The following is a 26,460-nucleotide window of genomic DNA, read 5'->3' on the forward strand; positions in this document are numbered from 1 at the left end:
ACAATTAGGTTGAAGTTGAGATCTTTTTGGCTTTGGAATATTCTCTGCATCTTTACCTCTCGCTTTTTTGTTTTCCACTACTACGCTTACAAATCCCCTTCAGGCAAAATCCAAGTCGTTCTTCTCAAAATCATTTCTTCCCATTTTAACTTCGAGTGCAAATCCCTTTATTCTCAATCGTGATTTAGATATAGAGAAAGCTTAGTTAGGGCATCAAGTGGCAGAGGAGGGAAGTCGATCCAGTGGTTTTGTTATTGCAGAGGTGGAGTCGAAGGTTGGAGACTTGAGGGGTTGGGCTTCTTCTCAATCCCTTCCAAAAAAAATTCACTAACAAGTGTGTTTTAAGTTGAAAGTTTAGGTTTATGTAGACTCTTCTTTTGTTTTTGTGATTTACTTGACGCTTGACTCTGAACAAACCATTTCAGGGACCCAAAATTTAAAACCAACACCTGGACGGTTTAGAAAATGACGGTTTAGAACATATGTAAACTGATGGTCCACTTTTTTTTTTTTGGGCGAGAGTTACTGATTTTTTTTTTTTTTTGGTTGTTAAGTTCTTGACGGTTTATTATATTACGAACTTGACAATTTTAGAAAACCCGTCACAAAGTCATACTATTTTCTTTACCGGTTGTGTCATACATAACATAATATTGCTACAACCATCATAAAATTCTTATATTTTCTTGACGCCTGTGATATACGTGACATAATATTGCAACAGCCGTCATGAAAATATTTTGACGGTTTTCAACAAAGCCGTCAACATAGCTAAAAAACAATCGTCATAATATGTCTTTTTTTTAGTAGTGTATGAACATTAATTGTTCATTCGAACATTGATTGTTCATAACTCAGGTTTGAAATATGAACAATGTTGATGTATGAATATTCTTTGTTCATACTCCAAATAAGTATGAACCCCAAATATAGGTGTTCTTAGTTCTTACTGATCATACATTATGTTGAGGCCGGTATGAACGATGATTGTTCATATGAATAGTGATTGTTTATAGTTCATGTTGAGGTATGAACAAGCTTATGTTTGAGGTATAAATAATGTTGATGTATGAACACTGATTGTTCATACCCCAAATAGGCGTTCGATCTTATTGATCATACCTTATGTTGAGGTATGAACTAATAATGATTGTTCATAGCTCATGTTGAGGCATAAAAATTGATTGTGCATAGCTCATGTTGAGGTATGAACCCCAAATAGGTACACGAATATTGATTGTTCATAGCTTATGTTTGATGTATGAGCGATTGATTGTTCATATTCTAATAGGTGTTCTTACCGATCATACATTATGTTGAGCTATGAACATTGTTCATACCTCAAATAGGTATGAACAATGATTGTTCACACCGGTCGTTTCTTTTCATTTTTGGGCCGTTTATTATTTTGCATTAGAGTATACTTGACATTTCATCTACCTAAGTCTATTTTTATTTCACGTCAAGGGTATACTTGATCTTTCATATACCCAAAGTCCTTGTGAGTAATAAAAAAAAAAAAAAAAGTGGTGTTGAGAGAGTTACTTTTTCAGCCTTTTTGTCCTTGAGAGTCACTCCCATCGGAATTATCTATTCGTGGTCGAAAAATTCAAAATACCGGTCGAAATATATTCGAATATACCCGAATACCGGTCGAAATTCGTTTTTGGACTTGTGATTTTAGAATAAGGGTAGTATGTGTTTTGAATTGTGATTTGAGGTTTATGATACTAAAAATTAGGCATGTCAATGGTCCGATTTTGGTCCGGTTCTTAATATTGTAAGAATCAATAACCATTTAATTTTGTGGTTCTAGTTTTGATTCCGGTTCTTAGCGGTCTTTCAAATTGTGGAACCTTAGAGCATCTCTAGGCGGAGGCATCAACTGCATATTTGTCTCCACGATTTAGAATTATTTCGCCAAAAACCATCTCTAGGTGGAAGCAAATGTGGAGGTATCAACTGTCTAGCCATATCCGTGGACACAAATTTGCAGTTTTAGATGCAGATGCAGATGCGCAAAGGCGATGATGGTAGTGTCGGCGTTTTTTTAATAGTGGCAGACTCCCACTTTTTCAGCGACATTTTTTTTAAATAGTGCGTGCGACATGATAGTGATAATGTTGCGTGGGGGGGTAGGTCATACATTTAAATTTGAGATTCTGGTTTGTGTCCACCTAGAGTTGGTCATTATTTGTGGACGCGTGTCTCAAATTTTGGCCTCAAACATGCAGTTGATGCCTCCACCACCTAGAGATGATCTTACCCATAAGTCCATAACCACCAATTCCTAACGAATACTCCCAGTTCCGGTTATTCATTTCGATTCTTAAAAAATTTACTTTTACACACATTATTTATTGGTCCTATTAAAAAAAATGTGTACTAAAAACACAAAAATACCGCACGAACTAGTCACTTTTTAAATATTGATATAAATAATTATATCATTCAAAAATAAGTTAAGTAAAAGTGTAAAACCATATATTTAAGGTTGTTAGCTATACTTTTATATTATTTATAATATTAAATACCATGAAAACTAGATATTACAATAATAAATAAAATTTTGTAATATATAAATAAACGTTTTGAGTTTTTATATGTTTTATTTTGATTTTTTTTTGCTAAAAGTACGATAACATTCGGTTTTGGTCCGGTTAATTTGTTTAAAAATCTATTCGGCTCTGGTTTTAAATGGTCCGGTTTTTTTTACCCATTTCTATTCCTAAAAATAGAAACCCTAACCGTGATTGTTTTTTTGGTTTTAAACGGGTGCCATTTCTATTCCTAAAAACAGACCACGTTTCTACACCTCGTGCCTTGTCTTCACTGTTAACGTGTGTGCCGTACCGACAAACAAAAAAAAATCTTCACGTGTGTGCGCAACACTTCGTCCATGTTCCCAAATCTGTTAAACTATTATAAAGCTTCGTCATAGAGCAGCAGATCTTGATCACGCACACTAACGACAAATAAGTTCTCGTTACTTCCATGCCACACGTGCACAAGTTCCAAAACTAAAACTAAGGCCGCAAAATATTGTTCTCAAAACTTGCCTCTGCTTTTTTTTTTCCTTCAAACACAAAATGGCGGAGAAAGACGCACAGTTTTTCATGGAAAATGACTGTGATGATGAAATTGAAGAGAACATAACTCATTTAAGTAGTAGTAATAGTAGTGGTGGTGATGAGGAGTCTGGAGTAGAAGATGAGAATGAAACAACTCCTTTCACTTCACGACAATGGCCACAGAGTTACATGCAAGTGTTTCTTTCATTTTCATTTTTTCATGTTAAATTTTCTTTAGTTTTATGTCTGTTGTTAGATGGACTTCTATATAAACTATGATCAGTATATACTTTAGGAGATTGCTCGAGACTTGTTACATGTTTTTTCAAGTGATAGTTTACTCAATTTGTATATAATGATTGTTAGACATATTTTTTACATGAAATTTAAAGCCTTGTTTCATGCTCTTAGCCATATATATGAAGTAGTATTTTTCAGAGACACTAAATTTGCAAACGTAATCGAAAAATTGGGACAGTCAATAACTTTTGTTGTAAAATTTTGTTTAAGTGAGTGTCCTGTTTTTTCCTACATATGGTCAGATTTTTATTCTACATAAAATGCTACTGCGATTAGTTGTTTTTGGGTGAAACTGATGAGGAGGTAGTTGTACATTGGAGTTAACGAATTGCGTCTCTAGGTACAGAAAAGTATCAGCTAAGTTATGTTATAATTCAGTTTCTTGCATTGTTTTGGAAGCGTCATTACTATCAAAGCAAGTTTTTACCCTATCTACCTCCAATTTGGTTAAGGGCTTTATTTCGCTTAAAACCGTGATGGCTGAATAGTTTGACTCCTCTGTTTAATGTTTACTGTTGCTGAATAAGTCCTTGTGATAGAGTAGCAAACTTCCCCTGTTTAAGTTTGCAGACTTCTCCTGTATTTAAGTGTTCATGCAATAGTTCTTTGATATTATATCTTTTCTATGACTTGGCAGTGAAACAACTAATTCTTACACAATTGCTGCATCACCAAATTTTGCGAACCTCCTTCACGCCCCAAGTTTTATATATTCAAGTTTTGAGAAGAAAAGTAGTCAGGAACTGGGTGGAACTTCTCCTTTGTTGCCTGAAAATGGAAGTATATATCAAAAACAAGATTCACGCACAAGCTTGGGGAGGCTACCATCATGGCCAGAAGAAAAAGCTTCTTTGCATGAGAAATTTAGTGGGGAAGGGCACATTGGTCATGGGTGTAGCTTCACTCAGACTGTTTTTAATGGTAAAGGGCTTCAACCTTCGTCCTTAGATAGGAGTTCTTTTATTCCAACCCTCCTCAATTTCATTCTTTGCATATAAGTTGCCTAAAACTAATTCTACTAGTTCATAAAAACTGAAAGTAGTGAAAGCTCTTCCATTCCCAGAATTCTATTTCCTTTTATTTTTACACACCCCTCCCCACCCCCCCAACTCCCTGTTTTAGTTTCATACCTAATGCTTAAATTGTGTTTGGAACAGGGGTAAATGTATTGGCAGGGGTTGGGCTTCTATCAACGCCTTTACACAATAAAAGAGGCTGGTTGGGCAGCTTTGGCAGTTTTAGCTGTTTTGCAGTTGCTTGTTGCTACACTGGAGTTCTTATGAAGTACTGCTTCGAAAGCAAAGATGGGATCAATAGTTACCCTGATATTGGAGAGGCAGCCTTTGGAAGATATGGGCGTCTTCTCGTATCCGTGAGTTTATTACGATACAATCTATTTAAAGTAGTTTATTTTCTTTGGCACTGACCCACTGCCACCAAACTTGTGTGTATGAGTGTATATACCAATGCACACATTGAACAAGCTATTGCAAACACCACGATCAAAAAACATAAGCGGCCAACGAAAGAGACTGCAATAACATCAACGTTCAACCAGTCAACAGAATCTAATATTCCAAAGTACAAAACATTTCCCTACCCAAAATGTAATTTTCAAACTCTTGTGTGCTTACTCAGTACACTCCATACAATCATCAGGAGTATGAAACAGCTTTATTATGCTATTACCTTTTTGAGACTGATGTTCACATTTGACACATCAATAGTCTATTGTGAAGATTAAAAAAGTTACCCAACACGAAAATCGTGTCTAATATCATCTGTGCTGATAAAATCTGGACTTCCCAGGGTCTTCACCAGGGAAAATATGCTGTGTATATGATTTGCGAGGAACCATACTGTTAGAAGGTCTACTTCTGATACTAAAATTAATAAGGATAATTTAAGACACTGGCATTTGATATATGTAGCTGAACTAAAGAAAGATAAAATAATATGGAATACCAGTAATAGTTGTGGTCTTGTGGATTACAGATGAACAGATTTTGAATTTGAATAATACAACTATACATTAATAATCAAACTTCATTACTTATATTAGTTGGTTTCAACTCTTTGTTTTTCCCCTTAGTTTGATAGTTGAGAGTTGAGAGTTGATGCTGATATCATCTTCAACCACCAGTGTTTCTCTTATTTAGTATCTGTTAGGGTGAGTAGTTGACCATTTTCTGGTTCAACTTCCAATTTTTCTGACTTAATTTAGCAAATATACAAGACATCATAATATGATTGATTTCAAATTAGTAAGTTCCTAATTTTTTTAATTGCAACTTATTGGATCAACTGCATGTTTGCAGCCTTTACGTGTTCTGCTCTGCCATTCGCTTTTTCTTCGAAGCTTTACTGATGCCATTGCACTCTTGATTCTTGTTGCAGATCTTCCTGTACATTGAGTTATACGTAAGTGGAGCTCATATTATGCTTTGGCTGTTAGTCCACGTCACACTCCTTTATGTAATTTCGAGAAAAGTCATAAAAAACTCTTTGTCATGAATGCAGTCATATTGCGTTGAGTTTATTATTTTGGAAGGTGATAACCTCACAAGGCTGTTCCCTGGCACTGCGTTGGATTGGTCTGGACTTCATCTTGATTCTTTGCACCTCTTTGGGATTCTAACGGCTGTGATTGTGTTACCAACCGTCTGCTTGAGGGATCTTCGTGTTATTTCGTACCTTTCGGGTGTGGCAGACTTAATACATTTCGATTACTTCTGGTCTTTCATCTTCATAGATATGTAAAAAACTAAAACATTATTGCTTGAACTGGTTTTAAATGAGCAGCTGGTGGAGTGTTTGCAACAATTTTGATATTCCTTTCAGTGATTTTTGTTGGTACTACGGAAGGGGTCGGATTCCATCAGACTGGTTCAGCTGTAAACTGGAGTGGTATACCTTTTGCAATTGGAATCTATGGGTTTTGCTATTCTGGACACTCAGTTTTTCCAAATATTTATTATTCCATGTCAGATCGCTCACAGTTTAACAAAGTACTGATAGTATGGTATGTGTGACGATCTTGTGTTTTACTTTTAAAGTAGTATACACATTTTACTTCGTAATTGACTTATTTCTCTTGCTTTGCAGCTTTTTGCTGTGTACTGTGATATATGGGGGTGTGGCTGTCATTGGATATCTCATGTTTGGTCAAGCTACACTTTCTCAGATAACCCTGAATATGCCAAAGCATGCAGTTGCATCCAAGGTTGCAATATGGACAACAGTAAGTGTTATCTATATTCCTTTTGTAGGTTTGTGTGTGTGTGTGGTTTTTCTCATCCTTTGTGGCTTCTCGTGTTTAATGAATTGAATTAGTTCTCTTTTTACAGATAATCAATCCGTTCACCAAATATCCTTTTGTCAGGAAACTCCTAAAGCAATTACACATACAGACTACGACTGAGATTCTCTCTTTTTTTGGATTTTTCATCTGTGGCATGTTTCATTGTGATTGAAATCCTTAACATCCTACACATATGCATTACTTATGAATCCATTGGCTAGGAGTTTGGAGGAGCTGCTCCTGCTGGAGCCTCTAATAGTTTGTGGTGCTTTATTCTAATGAGAACAGGACTTGTAATTTCAACTGTGTGTGTTGCTTTTCTTCTGCCCTTTTTTGGTAGGTATTTTTCATTTCTTCATGAAATATACTTTCCAGCCTAAATTATTGTTTCATTTGTGGATGCTTCAATCAGCTCTGTGCTTAGTCTTCTTCATGCCCCCCGGCCCTTCTGTAGAGAGATTTTTGGTGGAGATGATCTTCCACCATTAAGATACCCTCACACCAAATTTGCTCAGTTGAGTGTGTTTAACATTTCCGAGAGAGTCGAAAAATTGTAGAACGTCACAGGAAATCCCAAAATTTAACCACAACTTTTCACATGGTTAGACATATTCAAATGAGCTGATTTTTTGTGTTTGGACGTCTCCCTTGGAGTTTTACACAGTTCTCTTCACAACTTTTGGTGCGTGCATTATCTATATTTGCATAATATGTAATGTTTCATGCCTTTTATCTAAATGCTAGCTCAAGTTTCATATGTTGTAACTGGTGATTTGGTTGGTTCACATCTATACCCCTGTCAGAATTAGGGATGTTTACACAAGTAGTCATGCAAAGACTGGATAGTTACCATTTTGTCAGAGTTAATGATGGGAAAAGCTCAAGATAGGATGAGTGGGAGGAAGTTCAAGAGTCATAGACGAAGTGGAACATGATCAAACAAAATGTAAGTCATTACGGAGCGGCTTTGATGCCAATTCAAGCTCAATTGATGGAAGGCAGTCCAGTTGGACTATATGGTATGACAGGGATGAGTAAAATCTGGATGCCTTATATTTGTTAACCATTACCGTAAGGGACAACAGTAAGCCTCTTCATATATTTGCACTGTTGGTACAGTACTTGTATGTGCAAAATGCTAACAGAACCATTAAGGAAAGTTGCAGACCTCTATGGCTCCATGTATATTTGCACATGAGGCTTACATGTTTTTTACAGAGACCAACTTAACCATTAAGGGAAAATTGTTGACTTCTGTATACATTTGTGTACATGATGCATTACCGTGTTTAAATTGAACAAACACATTAAACTGCTTGAGTTACATAATCAAGTGAAGTCAACCTTGCCACATGCCAAGAGTCCTGCAAGATTTATTGCCTTCAAAAAAGTCACTATTCACGTGAGAACTGGGTAATCCCCATTTTACAAACCTCATTTGCTAGTTTTTAGTAGCACATTGGTAGGAAGTGTATGTAAGCTAGATTTAATAGCACATTATACCAGACTTAAGAAAAGATGTCCCAGTTATGTCAGTAGGTTAATTGGCATTTTTTTTATTTTTGGCTAAGAATATGTGATCGGTGTCAAAGTGAGATTCAAAGGCTTATGTGTAGGGTTAACTTGGCTAAGGCTTATTGCCTTTTTAGTAATCCTCAATTACTCCCTTGACCTTGAGGATTCTTGGACCTAATCGCTAGGGTGGAGAAGAAAGTGCTTTACTTATTCACGTTTTCAGCCATTATCAACGCCTTTAGTAAAATTGTATCATTGTTAATGGAGAAGTTGGAGAAAAAGAGGATATGGCCTTATCAGAGTGGCCTTGTATCACTTCAATACATATATGAAGAGTAAGGGTTTACAATAATAGAAACTGCCTAAAATATTCGGCCCTAGTCCGCCCCTCGGGAGATGTCCTCTTAGAACTCTAACACCTTTCTTCTTCCCTTGTTTTTTTGGGGTGTACTAAGGGTCTTAGGAAGGTGATATTTTATGCTCTTTAATTATACTTGTTGACTATGCTATCAAAGGCACCACCTGGGCAGCTTATCAACACCAACACCTCGCCTGCTTAAAAGTCTGTCCATGACCTGCCCAGCAGCAGTGGAGCCACCTAGGTGTCCGCTTTTTATAAGGGGGGGAAAGGCGTTTAAAAGTTAGAACTAAAAGCAACTTAAAAAATAAAATTCCAACAAAAGAAAATTTAAAAGGAAGCTCAAAAAGGAATCTGCAGTTTGACCAACTGAACTACTAAAGCTATGCAAAGTATGTATGATTCATCACTTTGTAATTTGTGTGATGCTCCAACACTTTTTGGGTTTAAATGTTTATGAAATAGGATTTATTAGTTTATGACTATAAGAATATATTCATAACAGTTAACAAACTGCAAGAGCAGACACTATTTTTTTTGGAATATTCCTAGTTAGTTGGTTGACTGCACAGAATTGCTCATGACTCGATTTGTGAAGTGTTTGGAGCTAGAGAAGATGATTAGAAATTAGCTTGCAACATAAACTTGTTATCAAGATCATTGTTATTGTTTAGGCTAGAATTTGAAGGAATTGACTGGTCATCCTATTGATGGCTTCTGTTTTCTGCAGGCATTCTGTAAAGCACAAAGAAACTTCGGTTTTTTATATCTTGTTTTGTTTTCAACCAATTGGGTTCGCTAATAGTAATTATGTAGCAATTGAAGTGGAAGACTGCCTCCATGATAAATAGCAAAAAGATTAACAAAATTTACAGAGAAAAAAAAAATAATGTAAAAGAACTTCAGTGTTAGTTTTAGCCTTTATGATTTTGTGAAGATTAACAAAATTTCATGGTGATGCGGTTACTTCATATTTAATATCTCGTCTTTGGGTTTCCATGATATAGCTAGTGGCTGATATATTTGCTTGCAAGTACACCGAATTTCTAAATTTCACAGTTCATTCAGCAATGGTTCATATTCTTATAATCTATTTCTGTCTTTAAGTTGGTATTTCTTTGCTTAAAGTAGTAGTAACTGACTATCACCATTTCATTCCATTGCAATTCCAGGTCTTGTGATGGCGTTAATTGGTTCCCTCCTCAGTATACTTGTGGTACGCACTTTGGCATCTTACTTTTACACATACAATTCAGATTTATGTATATGCATGCAGTGCAATGGGATTCAAAAAAAAAAAAAATAGTAGTGCTAGTTTACAGAGGTTGTCAAGTTGGCCTTATAGAATTTGATCCTTCATATTCCTCTAGGTATCTTTGGCAAGGATACTTAATTATTTTCTTTGGTTATAAGTACCTTGTTGTGCTTTTGAATCATACGTGTGATCTTTTTTATATAGAACATGATCTCTCGTTTTTCCATGTTCTTTTAGTAGATAAGGTCGATCTGTGTTCTGTATACTTAACTCTTACTGTAATTAAAACTCTTATAACATTGTATTAGTATTGAGGGAAACTTCTTTATATGTTTGAAGTGTTTGATTTAAGACTACACCAACACACGTGCATCTCTTTGTAAGATAAGTTGGTAATTAAGTCAGTGGTTCAGGTCTCTACCAATTCTGGGTCACATCCCATTAATTTGCATATCGGCCTTTTGGCTCGGTGGTTGTGCATCCCTCACTTTCGTGGGAGGTTGTGGATCATGGCTCCCTGTTTCTTATCCTCCGAGGTTAGTAGGTTTGATGTGGCCACTTAGGTGGAACGTAAAGAAAGCAAATCTTGTTAGAGCGATATCTCTGTTCTACTGAGATGGGGGCATGGGTGCTTGTTGGTTACGACTCCTGATGTCATAGCCTTTTTAGGCCAGGTTTCTAGTTGAACCAGTTATGGCTCCCTGCTCGATTGCCCTTCGGTACTGGTGATGAGCCTTTCGACCTATAAAGAAAGAAAAAACAGGAGGATTTTTTGTCTCTCGCTCTTAGTTGATTTTTCATCCCTAGTAGTGTCTTGACCATCTTGATGATCCTGCTAGTGGTGGTAATTTTAATCAAATTACTGACAACAAAAGTATTGATTGAGGCTATTTGACAGTGTAAAGCAGTGGGAAGTTCCTATGTTGCCTTAGAGAAATTTTGTCCATCCTTGTCATCTTCATTGTTTAACATGGAAAATCATCACTATGGTGATTGGCTATAGCTCCTTTATGTATTTTCTCCTCTTAGATTCCGGATGTAGTTTGTGTTTGACAATTTGATAATTTGTTCTTCTCATAATAATATGCAGATTTGTCTGTTATTGGCTTATTGGAGATTCCGTGTTTGAAATTATTTATACAGTTATCAGTGTAGTCCACTAGATATGGTGTGTATAACTCAATTATCTGCTCATCGAAAGGAAACATAAAAATAAAAATAAAAAGATGTATACTTGCAATCCGCTGTATATTTAGGCTTGTTAGCTACTTGTCTCTTTCATTGTTGATTTTCATTAGGCGGTTGTTATGCTTGCCTTTCTTGTTTTATATTTTCACTACTTCGAAACAAATTAGCTGAAGAAATTTGTTCTTGTGCAGGCAGTTATAGTGCCGGCTCTCTGCTTCTTAAAGATAGCGAGGAGGAAGGCAACACAGATGCAGGTGAGCCGGTTACTCTATTGGTCTTTGCACGTCTGGAATTCCCTTTACAAGCTGTTTAAATTTCCAATTGGAAGAGTATTCTTTTCCATAAATGAAATGAAAATATAGGAAGAAAATGCTGGAGCACCAGAAATAGCCTTGGCAAGGGGGACAATAGAATCTAAGAACAATCTAGGTCTCTAGTTTATGGGATGCTTTGGCTCTTCTAAACTACGTCACGGAAGTAAGAGTCCTGGTTCATGAATTGTTAATCAAGACATAGTTTGCACTTGAGTATGATTCCTGGCGAAAGTCAAGCATTGAAATCTGTAACTGAAATTGTGAACAAGTTTATTTATATGTTATTACATATTAGGTCTTACTAATTTATAATCTATAAAGAGATTTTTGATGTACAACATCCCCAAGGAGAAGTATATAATTTTTCTAGTTATTGAACTTTTCTAATAATCCTTTACAAATACCAAGTCACATCTTTAGCTCACCTGGGCAAAAGCAGATGGGGTTGTAGAAATTTGGCTGTTAGCCAGACATGATGTAGTGCAGTAACTGGGACAACGTGAAATGTTACATGTAATACGTGATTATCACTCCTATTTTCAACTCTCCCTTTTTGCTTAAAGGATTAATTTTTATTTTTGCCTTCCTTTTATTCAGGTTATTCTGAGCGTGATAATCATTGTGTTCGGTATAGTCAGCGCAGTCCTTGGGACATACTCATCTTTGTCAAAGATTGCCAATAGTTACTGATATGCTTCTGAATACCAATTATTTGCTCCTATATTAAAGGTAAACCAAATTAGTAGATTATGCCTTTATAGTCCAAAGATTTACCTTTCTTCATGAGATTGCAATTTACTCTGTTTAGTGCCTGTTGGTGTCAGATTCTCTCAACCTAATTATGTTAGAATTGTAGAGCGCCTCAATGTATAAGGAACATCTTCGCACTTAGTGAATAGAAGAAGAAATAACAGGCCAGTGCCCCAGTAACAATTCCTTCATTTACGATTACCCCCATTGTAGCTGATTTTTGGCTTATAAGTGGGGAACTATACACACCAACCTTGGTAAAAAGATCAAAAGATCACTTTCTGTATCTATTGTACTGAACTAAATTCTAATAGTCTGTCTGTCTGTAGATTTTATTTCGTTCTTGTGAGAGTCCACCTCTTTTTTATATTAGCAAGATTTCGATGGATGTAGATATTAGGTTATAAAGCTAAATTTGCCTTGTTCAGTTTATCGGGTTAAGTGGGACTGGACTTCAGTTGGATAGCCTTTGAGGTTAGTATAGGGCAGCAACAAAGTGGCTGCGTGCGAAAGCAAATACATAGAGGACATAGCTGTTCCAGTGTTCCACTGACATGGAAGCAATGTGAATGCTTGACCTTTTGTTGATGTAGCAGACATGCACTTGTTTTAATGGGCTTCAGTTGCTCAAGTATTTAGTGATGTTTACAAAGATTGTGTTCAGCACAATTAGTTTCTGGAAATGGGCTATGGGTGGAGCCGAAAGAGCTGGTCCAAAGTTTTATTGCTACTCGACACTTTTTTCGATTGGAAACTTTTTTTTTTTATGGTGGTTGCCCGTGATTCACAGGCACCTAATTCGTTTCATGAAACTGAAAAAGATGAAGTCAGCACCTAGTTCTTCCTCAGAAACTATACCCCTTTTCCATGCCTACTCAGCTGCTTTTTTAGCAATAAAATTACAAGTTCTAGGGGTATATCTAAAAGAAACAGAATCAAAAAAGTTCAAATTAACTAAAACATTACATAGAATGGCTCTCCATATCCATTTCACATTGCTGACAGTGCCTTTGGTGTATATTTCTATCACTTCCTTCGCATCACCTTCTATAATAATAGCACTCCAACTTCTCTGCTTTGCATATAGAACAGCCATCTCGAGAGCCAAGGCTTCAGCTTCCATAGCTTCCATTGCAGAAGAAGCTTTTACTAGTTTTGCACATCCTCCAGTCGGAGCCCCACTAGAATCCCTGACTATTATAGTAATATGAGCAAAAGAGTTACAAAGTTTAAAATCTGCATCAAAGTTCAATTTGACCCATCCAGGTGGAGGCGGAAGCCATGCAGACTCCTTAGGAACACTCTCTTGTGTCAGGTCAAGTGGTTCCTCATGTGGATTAGAGTCCTCAAAGCATCTTTAGGAGAGAAATCAAGAAAACACCAAATTTTTGAACCAAACCAAACACCAAACCAAAAAAACACTAACCAATTTAAGGAGAAACATCAAATATTCGACATCAAATAACACGGTTTTGGATAAAACCGCCATATAACCTAGGCGGCTTTTCAAAAAAACCGCATAATGAAGCCCATCTTAAAAGCCCAAGCCCGCCGGGTTTTTCGAAACCACACGATGTGTCGCCACATCAACTTTTTTTTCTTTTTCTCTTTCCAAATCTCTTGCGGTTTTCGCAAAACCGTGTGATTGAAGCCCACACTCTAGCCCAAGCCCATGCGGTGTTTAAAAACCGCAAAAAGAGATTTGATACAACACCAAATTTGGAACCAAATTTTGGCCGATTTGGTGTTTGGTTTGGTATTTTTAGGTGTTTTCATCAACATGTGTCTCTCCTGAAGATGAAAAAACACCAAATTATTGGCAATTTGGTGTTTGATGCTAGGATAGTATCTCACCTAAAGATGCTCTCATAGGCCTTAAACCAATATCTGTTTATAGAGGAGGCATGTTGCAGAACTGATTCAGGTGAGGGTCTGATGTTACTGAATAGAAGATTGTTTCTGGCTTGCCAGATGGCATCCAAAATTGCAATAAACAAAGTCAGCTTAGAAGGTTCATCTACCATATCAGACTTCTCAAGTTTCAGGCATGATTCAAACCAATCTCCAGGGTCAAAATCATTAGCATCCACTCTAAGATTAAGTGGGGAGTTAAACCATATTCCTCTAGTCCATTCACAAAGGAAGAAGATGTAATTAGAGTCCTCTAAAGTGTTGCCACAAAGACAACACATGGGTTCTATATTCAGGTGGTGTTTAGTGAGATTTTCATTGGTGGGTATGGTGTTTTTGAGAATCTTCCTGGTGAAAAGCTGGACTCTAGCAGGAATAGGTAGTTTCCAGACATGTGAGAGATTTCTTTGACTGCTATAGCTTGAGGATTGACCCGGCATATCCTTCTTGTTTCTACTAAGTTCAATTGAGAGGTGGTAACCTGACTTAGTAGAAAACCTACCTTTTCTATCACTTAATCAGACCAAATTATCTTGTATAGTGATTCTAGGGTGGATAGTTTGGATGGCTGATTTAAGAGGGGGCAATAGTTGGTTTAAAACTTCATCATTCCATCTCCCAAAGTCTAGCATGGCATCTTGTACCTTATAAATGCCTTCTATTCTATTCTTTGCCATCTCTCCAGGTGCCACATATTTATTCATCATAGGAACCCAACAATCATTCCAGAAGTCAACACTTCTGCCATCTCCAATGATATATGTTGAACCTTTAGTAATGATCTCCTTAGCTTTGTTAATGCTTCTCATCATATAAGAGGCATTGTTTGGGAGAGAAGACTCAGAAAAAGGTTTGAGATGTTTGCCATACTTGGCCAACATTATACTCCTCCAGATTGATGCTTCCCCATTAATAATCTTCCAATATAACTTGGACAACAAAGCCAAGTTTATATGTTTGAAAAGTCTCAGCCCAAGTCCACCTTCACTTTTTTTTCTGGCATATAGAATCCCATTTGCATAGATGCACACTCTTACTTGTTCTACTATCCCTCCACCATAAATCTCTATAGAGTTTATCCAGTTTAGAGGTAGTGCCAAAAAGTAGAGCAAAGGAGGAAAGAGAATAAATGGGGATGGCTTGGGCCATAGTCTTTATAAGAGTTGTCCTTCCTGCCTGAGATAAAAGACTAGCTTGCCATCTTTCAATGGACACTTTGTGAATGAGAAAAAAAAAATCTTGATTTTTTGACTTAGAGAATTTCAGGGGAGAACCAAGATAGAAATCCTTGAGATTCATATCTTTAATCATGAGAGGGTCTTTCAGAAATTTTTGATGGTTTTGGTGGACATTGGGGCTAAATGATATGGTAGATTTCTCTAGGTTTATAGCTTGTCCAAAGGCCTCACAGTACACTTGGAGAATGTCTTTGACATTTGAGGGTGGCTTTACTAAACACTATTAAGTCATCTGTATACATCATATGAGTAATGCCTGGAGCTCTTCTAGCTATTTTAAGACTAGAAATAGAGTGAGAGAGTTCAGTTTTATTGAAGAGTCTAGAAAGAGCTTCAGCTACAATGATGAAGAGGTAAGGTGACAGTGGGTCACCTTGCCTAATGCCTCTTGATGGTGTGATGGTCTGAAGAGGAATGACATTGAAGAGAACATTATAATGAACTGTGGACATACAAAAATCAATCAACTGACACCACTTAACTGAGAAGCCCAGTTTGTGAAGAATTTGAACTATAACTTCCATAATTGCTACTCAACGCTCGTGAAAAGCAAGAGCACTTCTGTTCTCGTATTATAGGGTTGAGAACTCGAGATTCATATTACGCATAAATTCGTTGGTGCATGGTCTTGTGTTCAATTGGGTCACTAGAGGCCTAGAGCCTATAGATAAGCGTTGGCAATTCGGGGTCACAATGAGCAACCCTCAACCGCACAGGGCTAGCATGTCATCTTATTGGTCTTTCAGACCCAAATCTCATGTCTGCCTGTGTTTACGTTGAACGTGGTTATGCAAATAGCACATCTTAGTTAGTGAGATTCCTATTCTCGATAAACTATAATTCCCATAAACATTTTCCAATGAATGAATTGTTCCGGAGGTTTCAAGAATTGTAGTTTTGATTTATAATGATGTTTAGCACGCATGGACTTGATCTTTTATAAAGTGCTACATTTTTTTAGAAATATGTTATAGTCTTGCAGATAATTCAGTCGTCTTTTCTTTTTCACTAGCAGTTCTTCAATCATATGCACGATCTATACATTTTCTTTGTGCAGTTGTGACTTTAGTTAGAATCTTTCTAAGAACAACTTTCAATGAATTAACCAGTGCATCTAGTCCGAAGGCCTTAATAAATGTGGGACTACATTCTTTTATGAGTACTCTTCTTTTATTAAGATAGCAAAAAATTATAATTGAAGAAAGAATTGGTTCTCTTGTCTCTTGCTCAATTTTACAAAATAGTTGCCGAGACTCTCACAACGTGAGAGAAAAATAAATAAATTTATAAAGAAATCAATCAGAAGTAAGTTCGCAATACTATCATTTTCATCTTACTATATAGAAAAACGTTGGGGTCGATGAACAGTTTATCCATGTAACATCACAGTGGCAAATTCATAATTTTACAGGGTTTTTTTTTTTTTTTTTTTTTTTTTTTTTTTGTAGGGGTAAAATTGTAAGTTTGTCATTTTAAAATTTGGCGTGGTGGGGTCTTGTGTTGGAAAAAAGTTTGTATAGGGAGAGTAAAATAGCACGTCGGCATGGTGGGGTCTCGTGTTGGAAAAAGATTTACATATAAAGGTAAAATAGTAATTTTATTTTGATTGTAAATTAAAAAAAAAAAAATAGTAGTGGGGTCACCCACGTTGGAATTGTTCACGCTAGTTATTTATTAATTAATTATCTTATCTTACCAAATTATAGAAGATGATATGTAGAGAGAACTATCTTATCTTACCAAATTATATGTTCTGTTTGGTTCAGTGTATTTACATGCAATTGCACCTATTTCCATGTAACCACCCACAAAACAGTGTTTGGTAGAAAAATGCAAATAGGCGGTTGATGCAACAAGTTGCAATTATATGCACTATATAAATAGTTTCCATGACATCCACTTGGTAGAATCCAATTTCAAACTAATTTCAAACCAATTCAATCCAATTGGATTCTCTAATCCAATCTCGAATCCAATTTCAAACTAATTTCAATCTCTAATCCAATGTCAATTTCAATCTCTAATCCAAGTTCAATTTCAATATCTAATCCTTCAAATTTCAAACCAAACCAATTTCAAAATCTATTTCCTTCTTTGTATCATCACAGGCCCAATTTCAGCACTGGCCCAATATTCATCAGGCCTTTTACTTTATGGTAAAATCCTATACTATAAACAGTGTTAGTTCAGAAAATAAAGCAAGTAAGTGGCTGTTCTGCCCAATTTGATTAGATTTGCTTGCTGTGGCCTTGGATTCAAGTCTCGTGGTCTCTTCATAAAAATATCAGATTTTGCATGTGGGTTCAGAACTCTAATTGGGTGTTTACTTCTTTTTAGATAGATTACTTCTTTTCTAACTCCATCTGATCTTTGCTGTGTAATATACGGTTATTATGTGGAGATAAGTTTCCTGGGTATCGTGCTTTTTTGCTGTGATTGGGATCAAATCTTGCTAATGTCTAAACAAGATTTAACATAGATTACATGTTATGATGGTTGTCTTAATCTAGACTCTTTTCAGTTTTAGTGCGGGTTGAGATATCTATGGAAAATGATGATCTGAATGAAGGTGAAGCCATTTGGCGGGTTAATTCTATAACAATGAAATTATGGATAGATTTGTGGTCTTTCTTAACACAGATGGAAGTGTATGAATGGGCAAATAATGAGGCTGTATTGAGACTACTTGCATGTGGTTGGAATGCTGGAGGGTTTGGGCTATATAAGTGGTTACTTGAAGCTCAGTGATTCTTCACAGTTCATCAAGCCAAGTTATTTCAATTACTTCATTATATGAGCCCGAACACCAACAAGTTATTGTCTCCCTCCAAAAACCACACTTCTATTGAACTTTTTGCTATAGATTTTGATGCCAAGATGAAGTTGCCTTACACAGATCCTCCTATGATCACCAGTTCTGAGAAAGTGAAGAGTAAATATGTGGGCTACAATAAGATGACTTTGTTTGGTCGAGTTCTGGATGGAAGGCTGAATCTGAGCACAATCAAATCAGCACTTGAAAAAGCATAGTATCCTTTTAAGATAGAAGACATGGTTTTTTATAAAGGTGAAATATTTCAAATTAGGATAGAGTCTCAGGAACAGGTGGCTGCACTTATGCTGGGGCAACCTTGGATTGTAGCTCAACACATTTTTCAGATCATTCCATGGATGGAATTTTATGAAACTAAGGAGTTAAATTTCTCAAAGTTTTATGTGTGGATGCATTTAAATAACTATCCTGATGTTTATTTAGATAAGGAGATCATTGAAGGCAACCTATTGGAATCTGGTTATTTTGACATGTCTCATCTTAAATTTTTAGAGATTTATCCTAAGACTGAAACACAACCTAATTGTGTGCGAGTTAAAGTGTTGCTTGATGTTCACGACCCAATTCCTCCAGGCTTTCTTCTACCGGAATCCATTAATGGGGTTGACTGGATTTCTTTTGTGTTTGAGTATCTGCCAGTTTTCTGCTTTAAGTGTGGTTTTATAGGGCATTATTTCGCAGCTTGCAATGTAACAGACGAAGGTCATGGGAATGAAGTTAGACTTTCACTAGGAGGACAACGGTATCAGTTTTACTCTTCCAAAACTCGGGTTATTCCAAAACCCACTAGAGACCGCTATGTATTTGGGTTCTCTTTGTTGTTTGGTACTGATCTTAATCAACCTCTTCTTCCTCTGATTACAAATGTGGGTGATTCTTCTGTGAATTCAAAGCTAATGAATACAAATGTTGAACCAACAAAAGGACCCATGATCGTTGATTTCTCATCACCTCAACTGAATTGTATTGTTGGTCCAAGCAATGGCCATGAATGGGAAACTGCACAAGATCAGTTGCCTCTAAATGTGGAAGCGCACAACCCTGGACAGATGGGGTTTTCCACTCAAATGTCTTTCCATAATTTTCATCCATTGCCTGAACTGGAATGCCCTCCAGGATTCGCCCAGATTTCTAGTGATCCTAAGAATCTCCACTTTATTGATTTGTCGCAGTTACAAGATCATACTGTCCAAGAGGGGGTTTACTCTTTTAAAAGACAGGAAATCTCGCAAGGGGTAGCAAGCACAAAATTGCTGAAACAAGACAAGGAAAAGTTCAATAACATGGTAGAAAGTTTCTTTGCGGAAGATCGAGAGGCTAGACGAAAAACTCCTGCCCATAATGATCACGAGGTGGCAGTTGTTCATCCAAACATTATGAAGAAGACTTCGGTTGAAAAAGGAAAAAAAAATCAGTCGGTTAAGGGTTCTGGCCGTAAGCAGACCCCAAGAAAGCCATGAGTCTGTTATCTTGGAATAGTCGAGGGAGTGGCTGACCTTCGATGATGGAGGAGCTGAAAAAGAAAATCAAGGATGTTAGGCCTATATTTATGTTTGTTATGGAGACTAAGTGTTCTGTAAATAAAGGAGTCAGTTTAATTAAAAGGTTAGGGGATTTTGAGTCTTTTGTAGTACCGAGCCAAGGGTTGTATGGTGGCTTGTGGATATTATGGGAAAAAAGTGTGGTAGTCGAAGTTATTATGTCCGAGTCCTGGTTCATTAACTGTAAACTTTCTGTAAAAGTTAATGGAGTAAACGAATGTTTCCTTTTGTCGTGTGTCTATGGCAACTTAAAGTCTTTCATTCAAAGATTACAGTGGCCTGTTCTTGCTATGTTTAAACCGACAAATGATGAATCATAGTTGCTAATGGGGGATTTTAATGAAATAACATGTCAAGAAGAAAAGTGTGGTGAATTTTTTTAATTATCCCAAAGTTAGGCCTTTCTTGGATATGATTGATGATTGTGAGTTGTTGGATTTGGGGTTTGTTAGTAATATTTACACCTAGACTAATAGACAGAATGGTCGTAACAGAATATGGGAAAGAATTGATAGAATGATGACAAATGAAGTTTGGCTCTCAAGGTTCACTAATTGTAGAGTTTTTCATGAGCTGGCCACCAGTTCTAATCATAAATTCTTGATTTTAAAGTTGATTCAAGACAGGGTAAATGTCCGACGGCCTTTTAGGTTTGAAATAATGTGGGCACAACATGGAGGATGTCAGGAGCAAATACAAGATGCTTTTCAGCATGAGTTGCGTGGTTCTCCTTTTTTTGTTTTATGTAAGAAGCTTCAAAACTGCCAAAAAAACTTACAATGGTGGAATAAACATGTGTTTGGTGAGGTTGACCATAAGTTGGGGGCAGTCCGACAGAGACTGAGTGAGATTCAAAGTTTAATAGAGAATGCAACTGAGACAAAGGAGTTATTTCTGGTAGAAAATGAGTTGATACTGGAACATAATGATATCTTTGTGCAACAAGCAAATCATTGGGGGCAGAAAGCTTGTTTAGATTGGTTCCAATTTGGAGAGCAGAATACTCGCTTCTACCATAATATGAAAAACTGTAGAAGGGAAAGAAATTATATACACTCAATCAGGGATCGAAATGGTGGAATTTTAACTGAAAGGAGACAGATTGGTGATAGGCTCATGGAATTTTTTGAGGATACAATGTCTACTTCGGAACCTGATTTTATGTCACATATTTTCAATGTTCAAGTGCCATGTCTTGATGAAGAGGAAAAATTAAAATTGTTAAGGGGAGTTGATAATGACGAGATTGTGGCTGCTCCTAAGCATATGAAGCCCTTCAAATCTCTAGGACCGGATGGTTATCAGGCCTTCTTTTTTCAGCATTTCTGGCATTTGGTGGGTGATTAAGTGTGTGAGACAGTCAAGTCTTTTTTCCTTTATGGTTCATTCTCCCTACAACTCAATCATTCCTTCATTTCCTTAATTCCAAAAATCATGAATCCATCACTCCCGGAACATTTTCGACCAATCAGTTTGACTAATGTTGTTTATAAATTTATCTCGAAGATTATTGTAAACAGATTGAGGCCGATCATTTAGAGACTTATTGGTCCTTTTCAGACTGCCTTCTTACCCAAGAGAAGTATTCATGACAATATTTTGCTTGCAAATTAGTTTTATCACAAGATCAGAGGACATGGGAATAGGAAAGAAAAATATTTTGCCTTAAAGATTGATATGTAGAAAGTTTATGATAAAATTGAGTGGAGTTTTCTAATATTGATGCTTACTAAGTTTGAGTTTCCTGTTGACTGGATTAACAAGATATTGTTTTGTGTTCAGAATGTTTCTTACTCTGTGCTACTAAATGGTGTTGCACATGGTTTCTTTAAGCCTTCGAGAGGGTTAAGACAGGGTGATCCCCTTTCTCCCTATCTTTTTATATTGTGTTAAGAGCTTTTATCATTGAATTTCTTGAAACTTAACAGAGAGGGTCTCATTCATGGTTGCAAATTGGGGAGATATTGTCAGCCAGTGTCTCATTTAATGTATGCAGATGATCTTTTAGTGCTTGGTAAGTGTGGATTTGATGAGCAGTATCAATTGAACAATCTGTTAAAGGAATATTGCAGAGTGTGGACCAGACTATCAACAAAACCAAGTCTCAAATTATCCATCACCCAAAACTGCATCGAAGGTTTGTTTACTTTCTACGGAGATGTTTCAGTATGCCTTCTACTTTTGTCATGCCAGTGTACTTGGGAGTACCTAATCTAACTAGGAAGGGTAGAGTTCAGAAGTTCAATCCTCTACTGGAAAGATTTCAAAGAAAGCTTGCAGGATAGAAAGCAAATTGTTTATCTAAGGCAGGCTGGCTCACTTTGGTTAATGCAGTTTTAACTTCACTGCCAACTCATTCCATGTCATGTTCTATTTTGCCCGTATAGATAGTGGATAGGATGGATATTATCAGAAGATCTTTTCTATAGGGACATACACCATTAACAAGAAAGCTTCATTATTTTCCTTGGCGATTAGCATGTATGTCAAAGAACAATGGAGGGATAGGTATAAAGGAACTTCAATTACAAAATTATGTTTTATTGGCAAAGAAGGCATGGGATTTACTGAATCCGACATCTTTATGGGCTCAACAAATGAAACAGAGGTACTTTCACAACTCCAGTTTTTTTAAGGCGGAAGTTACAAATAGTTCATCAGTAATGTGGAAAAGGATTTGCGAAACACGAAACATTATTAATGCTGAATCGGTTTGGAAGCTGGGGACTAGTACTTCTATTAATGCATGGGAAGAAAAATGGATTCCACATACTGAGGATTTACAGGAACTTAATGGGAAACCACCTGACTGTCCTTTTCACCTTGTTTCTGATTTCATTGACATGGATACCAATACCTGGGATTGGGATAGGTTGAATGAATTTTGGCCTATAGAATATGTGGAGAGAATTGTTTCTATTCCTATTACACCAAATGAGGAGGATACTTTGATTTGGAAATGGGAGGAATCTTGAGAATATTCGGTGAAGTCTGCATACAATGGCTGCATTCGATCAGTTGATTAATGATACAAATACTGTGGTTCAAGATAACTATATATACAAACATGTTTGGAAGATGAAAGTCTCATTTAAACAAAGATTTTTCGTATGGCAATGCTTGCAAGGTGTCGTCCCAACAGCGGATTTATTGGCATCTCATCATTTTCAAGTCTATCCCGAATGCACCCTGTGTGAGAGCTTTTCTGAAACACAGTTTCATGTTTTTTTTTTAGTGTTCCTTCTCTAGAGCTATTTGGTGTGGAACAAATTTGAGCGGCCTAATTGATCAGAGGAATATAAATGGTGTCAGCTTTAAGGAACAGTTAGCATGTTTAATCAAGGATATCAGGACAATGCAAAATGGGGATGTGCAGTGTTGCTACTTTATTGGGGTCTTGTGGAATATTTGGATGGCAAGAAATGACACAAGGTTTAAAGGTAAACGTCCTCATCTAGTTCAATACATCAACAAAGCTTCAAAACATATCCAGCTAGTTCAGGAAGTCATGTCCCGCAAAATTCACAGAGAAAAAATTTTGGTTTATGTTAAATGGTTTCCACCGAAGGATGGTTTTGTTAAGCTCAATACTGATGGGGCTTCTCTTGGAAATCCAGGATATGCGGGGGGTGGATGTATTCTAAGGGATTCAGCAGGTAAATTTTTAATGGGAGCAGCTATTCCTATATTTTATGCAACCAACAATGAAGCATAATTCCTTGCTCTGTTGTATGGACTTCAAATTTTGACAATAGCAGGATATAGGAAGGTCGAAGTAGAGACAAATTCTCAATTGCTGTTTAAGGTTCTGACAGACGAAAATTTTAACTGTAATTGGTTATTAGCTAGAATCGTTACTCAGCTTAAGCTATTGCTACATAACTTTCAAGACGTACACTTCAGTTGGTGTTATAGGGAAGCAAATTGTTCTGCAGACACTCTTGCTTCACATGTTGCTGCTCAAGTAAAGAACTTCCGCGTGTTAGGACAACCAACTGTGGAGTTCTCAACTGGCCCTTCTGGAGACTTGTCTTTCCTTCTACTTTTTTCGTCTGTATGGTGGCATAAAGCCCCCCTGTTTGTACATATGCATGTTTTCTCTGGTGTTCTGGGCATCTGTAAATATTGTTTGGTTTAATAAAAGTTTTAGTTTGAAATAAAAAAAAAAAAAAACTATGACGAGCCAAACCCAACAAAATAGTGTGGGGCAAACCCAAAAAAATAAAACAAGAGGCCAAAAAATTTATGTTCCTGCCACAAGTTCCCTCTAGTTTTGGCAACTGACCACCCCTGATATTAGTTTCTGTAATTCTATCTCACATAAGAAAATTTTTGTGTGTTTTGCGATTAAGATGCCAATGCCACACCACCAAAGGATGGTACATGAGATGTAATTTTGACCACAATTTTGTTGTAGTGTTGCAACTTCTGATAGCACTTTCCACCCATTATCCAATCAAGTGCATAAAAGTTTGCTGTCAGAGTCCTCTCTGAGCAGACATACTCACAGTATTCATTGCATAACTAATGCAGATTTTGCTCTGAAGGCAGCGGGCTCAACAATCTCAACTTTCCTCAAAGACTAAATGCAACAAAATCTAGTTGGAGCCTTAAAGCTCTATACTACATAATATGATGCTCTGACAAGAAATGAGAAAACTTTGGTGATGCTGGACAAAGAAGGGAGTAGCTTCATATTTCTCATTCACTTCCTAGTCATAAAGGTACCGCCCTCGTAATTATTTTGTTCTTAAGAAAGATTGTTGCAAACTATGTTGCAATATCACTTTAATTTGCCAAATTTTGTTCTTCGTAATTTACGGTGATACGCAACGGCAAGATTTCCAATGATCGAACGACAACGATTTACAGTTGGCCATAAAAGATGGAGAGGAGAGAGAGAGGAGTTTCCAAAAGCCAGGAGTAGAGACAAGAGAGAAAACAATGTTGTTTTATTTTCTCTCTTTCAATTACTATAGATGCCTCACCAGACTCTTTTAGTTTTCTAAACCACGTTGGAATCTCGAGATTATACACATATCTATATGGACGGTTGGTAAAAGTTGCGCTGGAGTCAGGACTCACTATTAGAGTATTCCCAATGCAAGCTACCTCCATATTAGAAACTACTAGGGATTGCCTAATGTAAATATGATTTTAAAATTCAAACGAAATATTTTATTCCATCTTAATGTGTAATTAAAAAAATAATTATAATAATAAAATACTCATTGTAACTTAGTGAAAAACTATCTTCATTATTATCCTTGCATTAAACCATTATTTTTAACTCATAAAGGTGACAAGTTGTTATTTCCCTCAGCATTGCTTTGTCATCTACCTGTTCTTTTGGTAATAATTTAATTTGTTTATCATTTGTTTAATACCCTTGTCCTCTAGCTCTCTAATAGTTTCTTATCTCCCATAGAAGAACACTATCTTTAGAATACTTCAATCTAAATCTCAACTTTTTGAAGATATATAAATTAGCTTTTTATAGTGAACTAGTGTGCTTAGGTGAAAAGCAAACCTGCAACCAGGTACGTCCTAAGTTCATTCTTTTTTTTAAAAAGTTAAAGTTTCTACATTGCTTTTTGAGATGAGAATCGACCCGGATAATCGGATTTTGGCTTGAGACTTGAGAAGGAATATTCTAACTAATTTAACTCATTGCTTGATTTGTTTTTGACACCCCTTTAATGCCTTTATTGCTGAAGCGTTATTGCTGTCAACCATTGGCTGGTATATATATATTGCGTATTGGACTTTTTTTTTTTGTGAGCGTATTGGACTTTTTTTTTTTTTTTTTTATAGATAAAAGGGAAACACTTCCAAACTAGGAAGTGCTCCCCAGAGAGTGCATACATAATTCAATCAACGATCTTGCAGTAACATGGTTTAAGCTATAGTCTGGGGGCTCGCCTGCCCAGCAAAGTTTATCAGCTACAACGCGTTTGAGTTTCTACTAATATAATAGAAGGTACAAGCATCCAAAAGCAAAATCTTGGCATAAATGTCATGAGCCACCGAAGTAGCTCCCCAAGATAGGTTTGTCCCTCTACTCTCCAAAATCTCAGCAAGTCTCTGACAGTCTGTCAAAATGGCGATGTTCCGGATCTGCATACGTTGTGAAAACTCTAGGCCTCCTTGGATGGCTCGAGCCTCTGCCTCTTCTGGATCAGCACTTATGTCTCTGTCATGTCCCACACCAATGCAATAACCAAAGTTATTCCAAATAGCAAAACCTATACCTACCTGTTTAGTATTACTATCCCACGAGGCATCTGTAGTGAGGTAACAACAATTATCAGTTATATGAGGCCAGGCATTTATGTGTTTGTTTTTAGCAAACGGCTTCTCAGTGTTAGTGATAAAAGTTGAAGCTTTGGAGATGATGCCAAAAAAATTTGTTTGTTTGTTGTTGAAGATAAGATCATTTACGCTAGTCCATATGGAGTACATGATTGAGGCAAGTTCACTTAGGGTGTCTTTAATATCATATTTAGAGTTTAGCCTAGTGGTGATATTTGTGATGATGGAAATGATAGAATCATCGCTATTCCAATGATCGGTTTCGATAGAGAGTTTAGAGCCATACCATATGTGTCCGAGCATGACACAATGAAAAAGTGCATGATGAGTAGATTCCACGATTATTGCGGCGTGGGCAAGTAGTGAGGAGATGATATTCGATTTACCGATTTTCTCTTGTGGGCAAGTGTTTTCGATTGTTTTCCAAAAGAACAATTTGACTTTCTCCATTTGTGTTGAGATTCCGGATGCTTTTCCATAGTTGCCCGATGTTGGTTTTGATGCATTTGTGCTTTCGAGGTATTTGTAAGCGGACTTCACCGTTAGTTCTCCATTTGTTTCTTCTAACCATCC

The 26,460-nt window shown here is 36.6% G+C and overlaps 2 protein-coding genes across 2 annotated transcripts; both read left to right on the forward strand.

Annotated features, from left to right (window-relative positions):
• The first annotated feature begins 2,945 nt into the window (after positions 1 to 2,945).
• LOC147508610 (Transmembrane amino acid transporter family protein) lies at positions 2,946 to 24,824 on the forward strand. The gene is given in 14 exon segments (XM_086601042.1): positions 2,946 to 3,262; positions 4,009 to 4,292; positions 4,529 to 4,743; positions 5,769 to 5,792; positions 5,892 to 6,072; positions 6,174 to 6,393; positions 6,477 to 6,612; positions 6,719 to 6,738; positions 6,864 to 6,907; positions 6,910 to 7,008; positions 9,718 to 9,761; positions 11,180 to 11,242; positions 11,900 to 12,031; positions 24,109 to 24,824. Coding segments are annotated over 13 exon segments (1,596 nt in total). The 5' UTR covers positions 2,946 to 3,089; the 3' UTR covers positions 11,993 to 12,031; positions 24,109 to 24,824.
• LOC147508611 (uncharacterized) lies at positions 20,236 to 20,922 on the forward strand. Its single transcript, XM_086597433.1, has one exon. The coding sequence runs from the start codon at positions 20,236 to 20,238 to the stop codon at positions 20,920 to 20,922; it is 687 nt and encodes a 228-aa protein (XP_086453559.1).
• Positions 24,825 to 26,460: the final 1,636 nt, after the last annotated feature.

Source organism: Coptis chinensis, chromosome 3 (assembly GCF_015680905.1).
Source record: "Coptis chinensis isolate HL-2020 chromosome 3, ASM1568090v1, whole genome shotgun sequence".
Lineage (NCBI taxonomy): Eukaryota > Viridiplantae > Streptophyta > Magnoliopsida > Ranunculales > Ranunculaceae > Coptis > Coptis chinensis.

Bases quoted from the DNA above. Each gene is read 5' to 3' on its own strand.
- LOC147508611 (XM_086597433.1), top strand. From the start codon at position 20,236: ATGTGGGCACAACATGGAGGATGTCAGGAGCAAATACAAGATGCTTTT.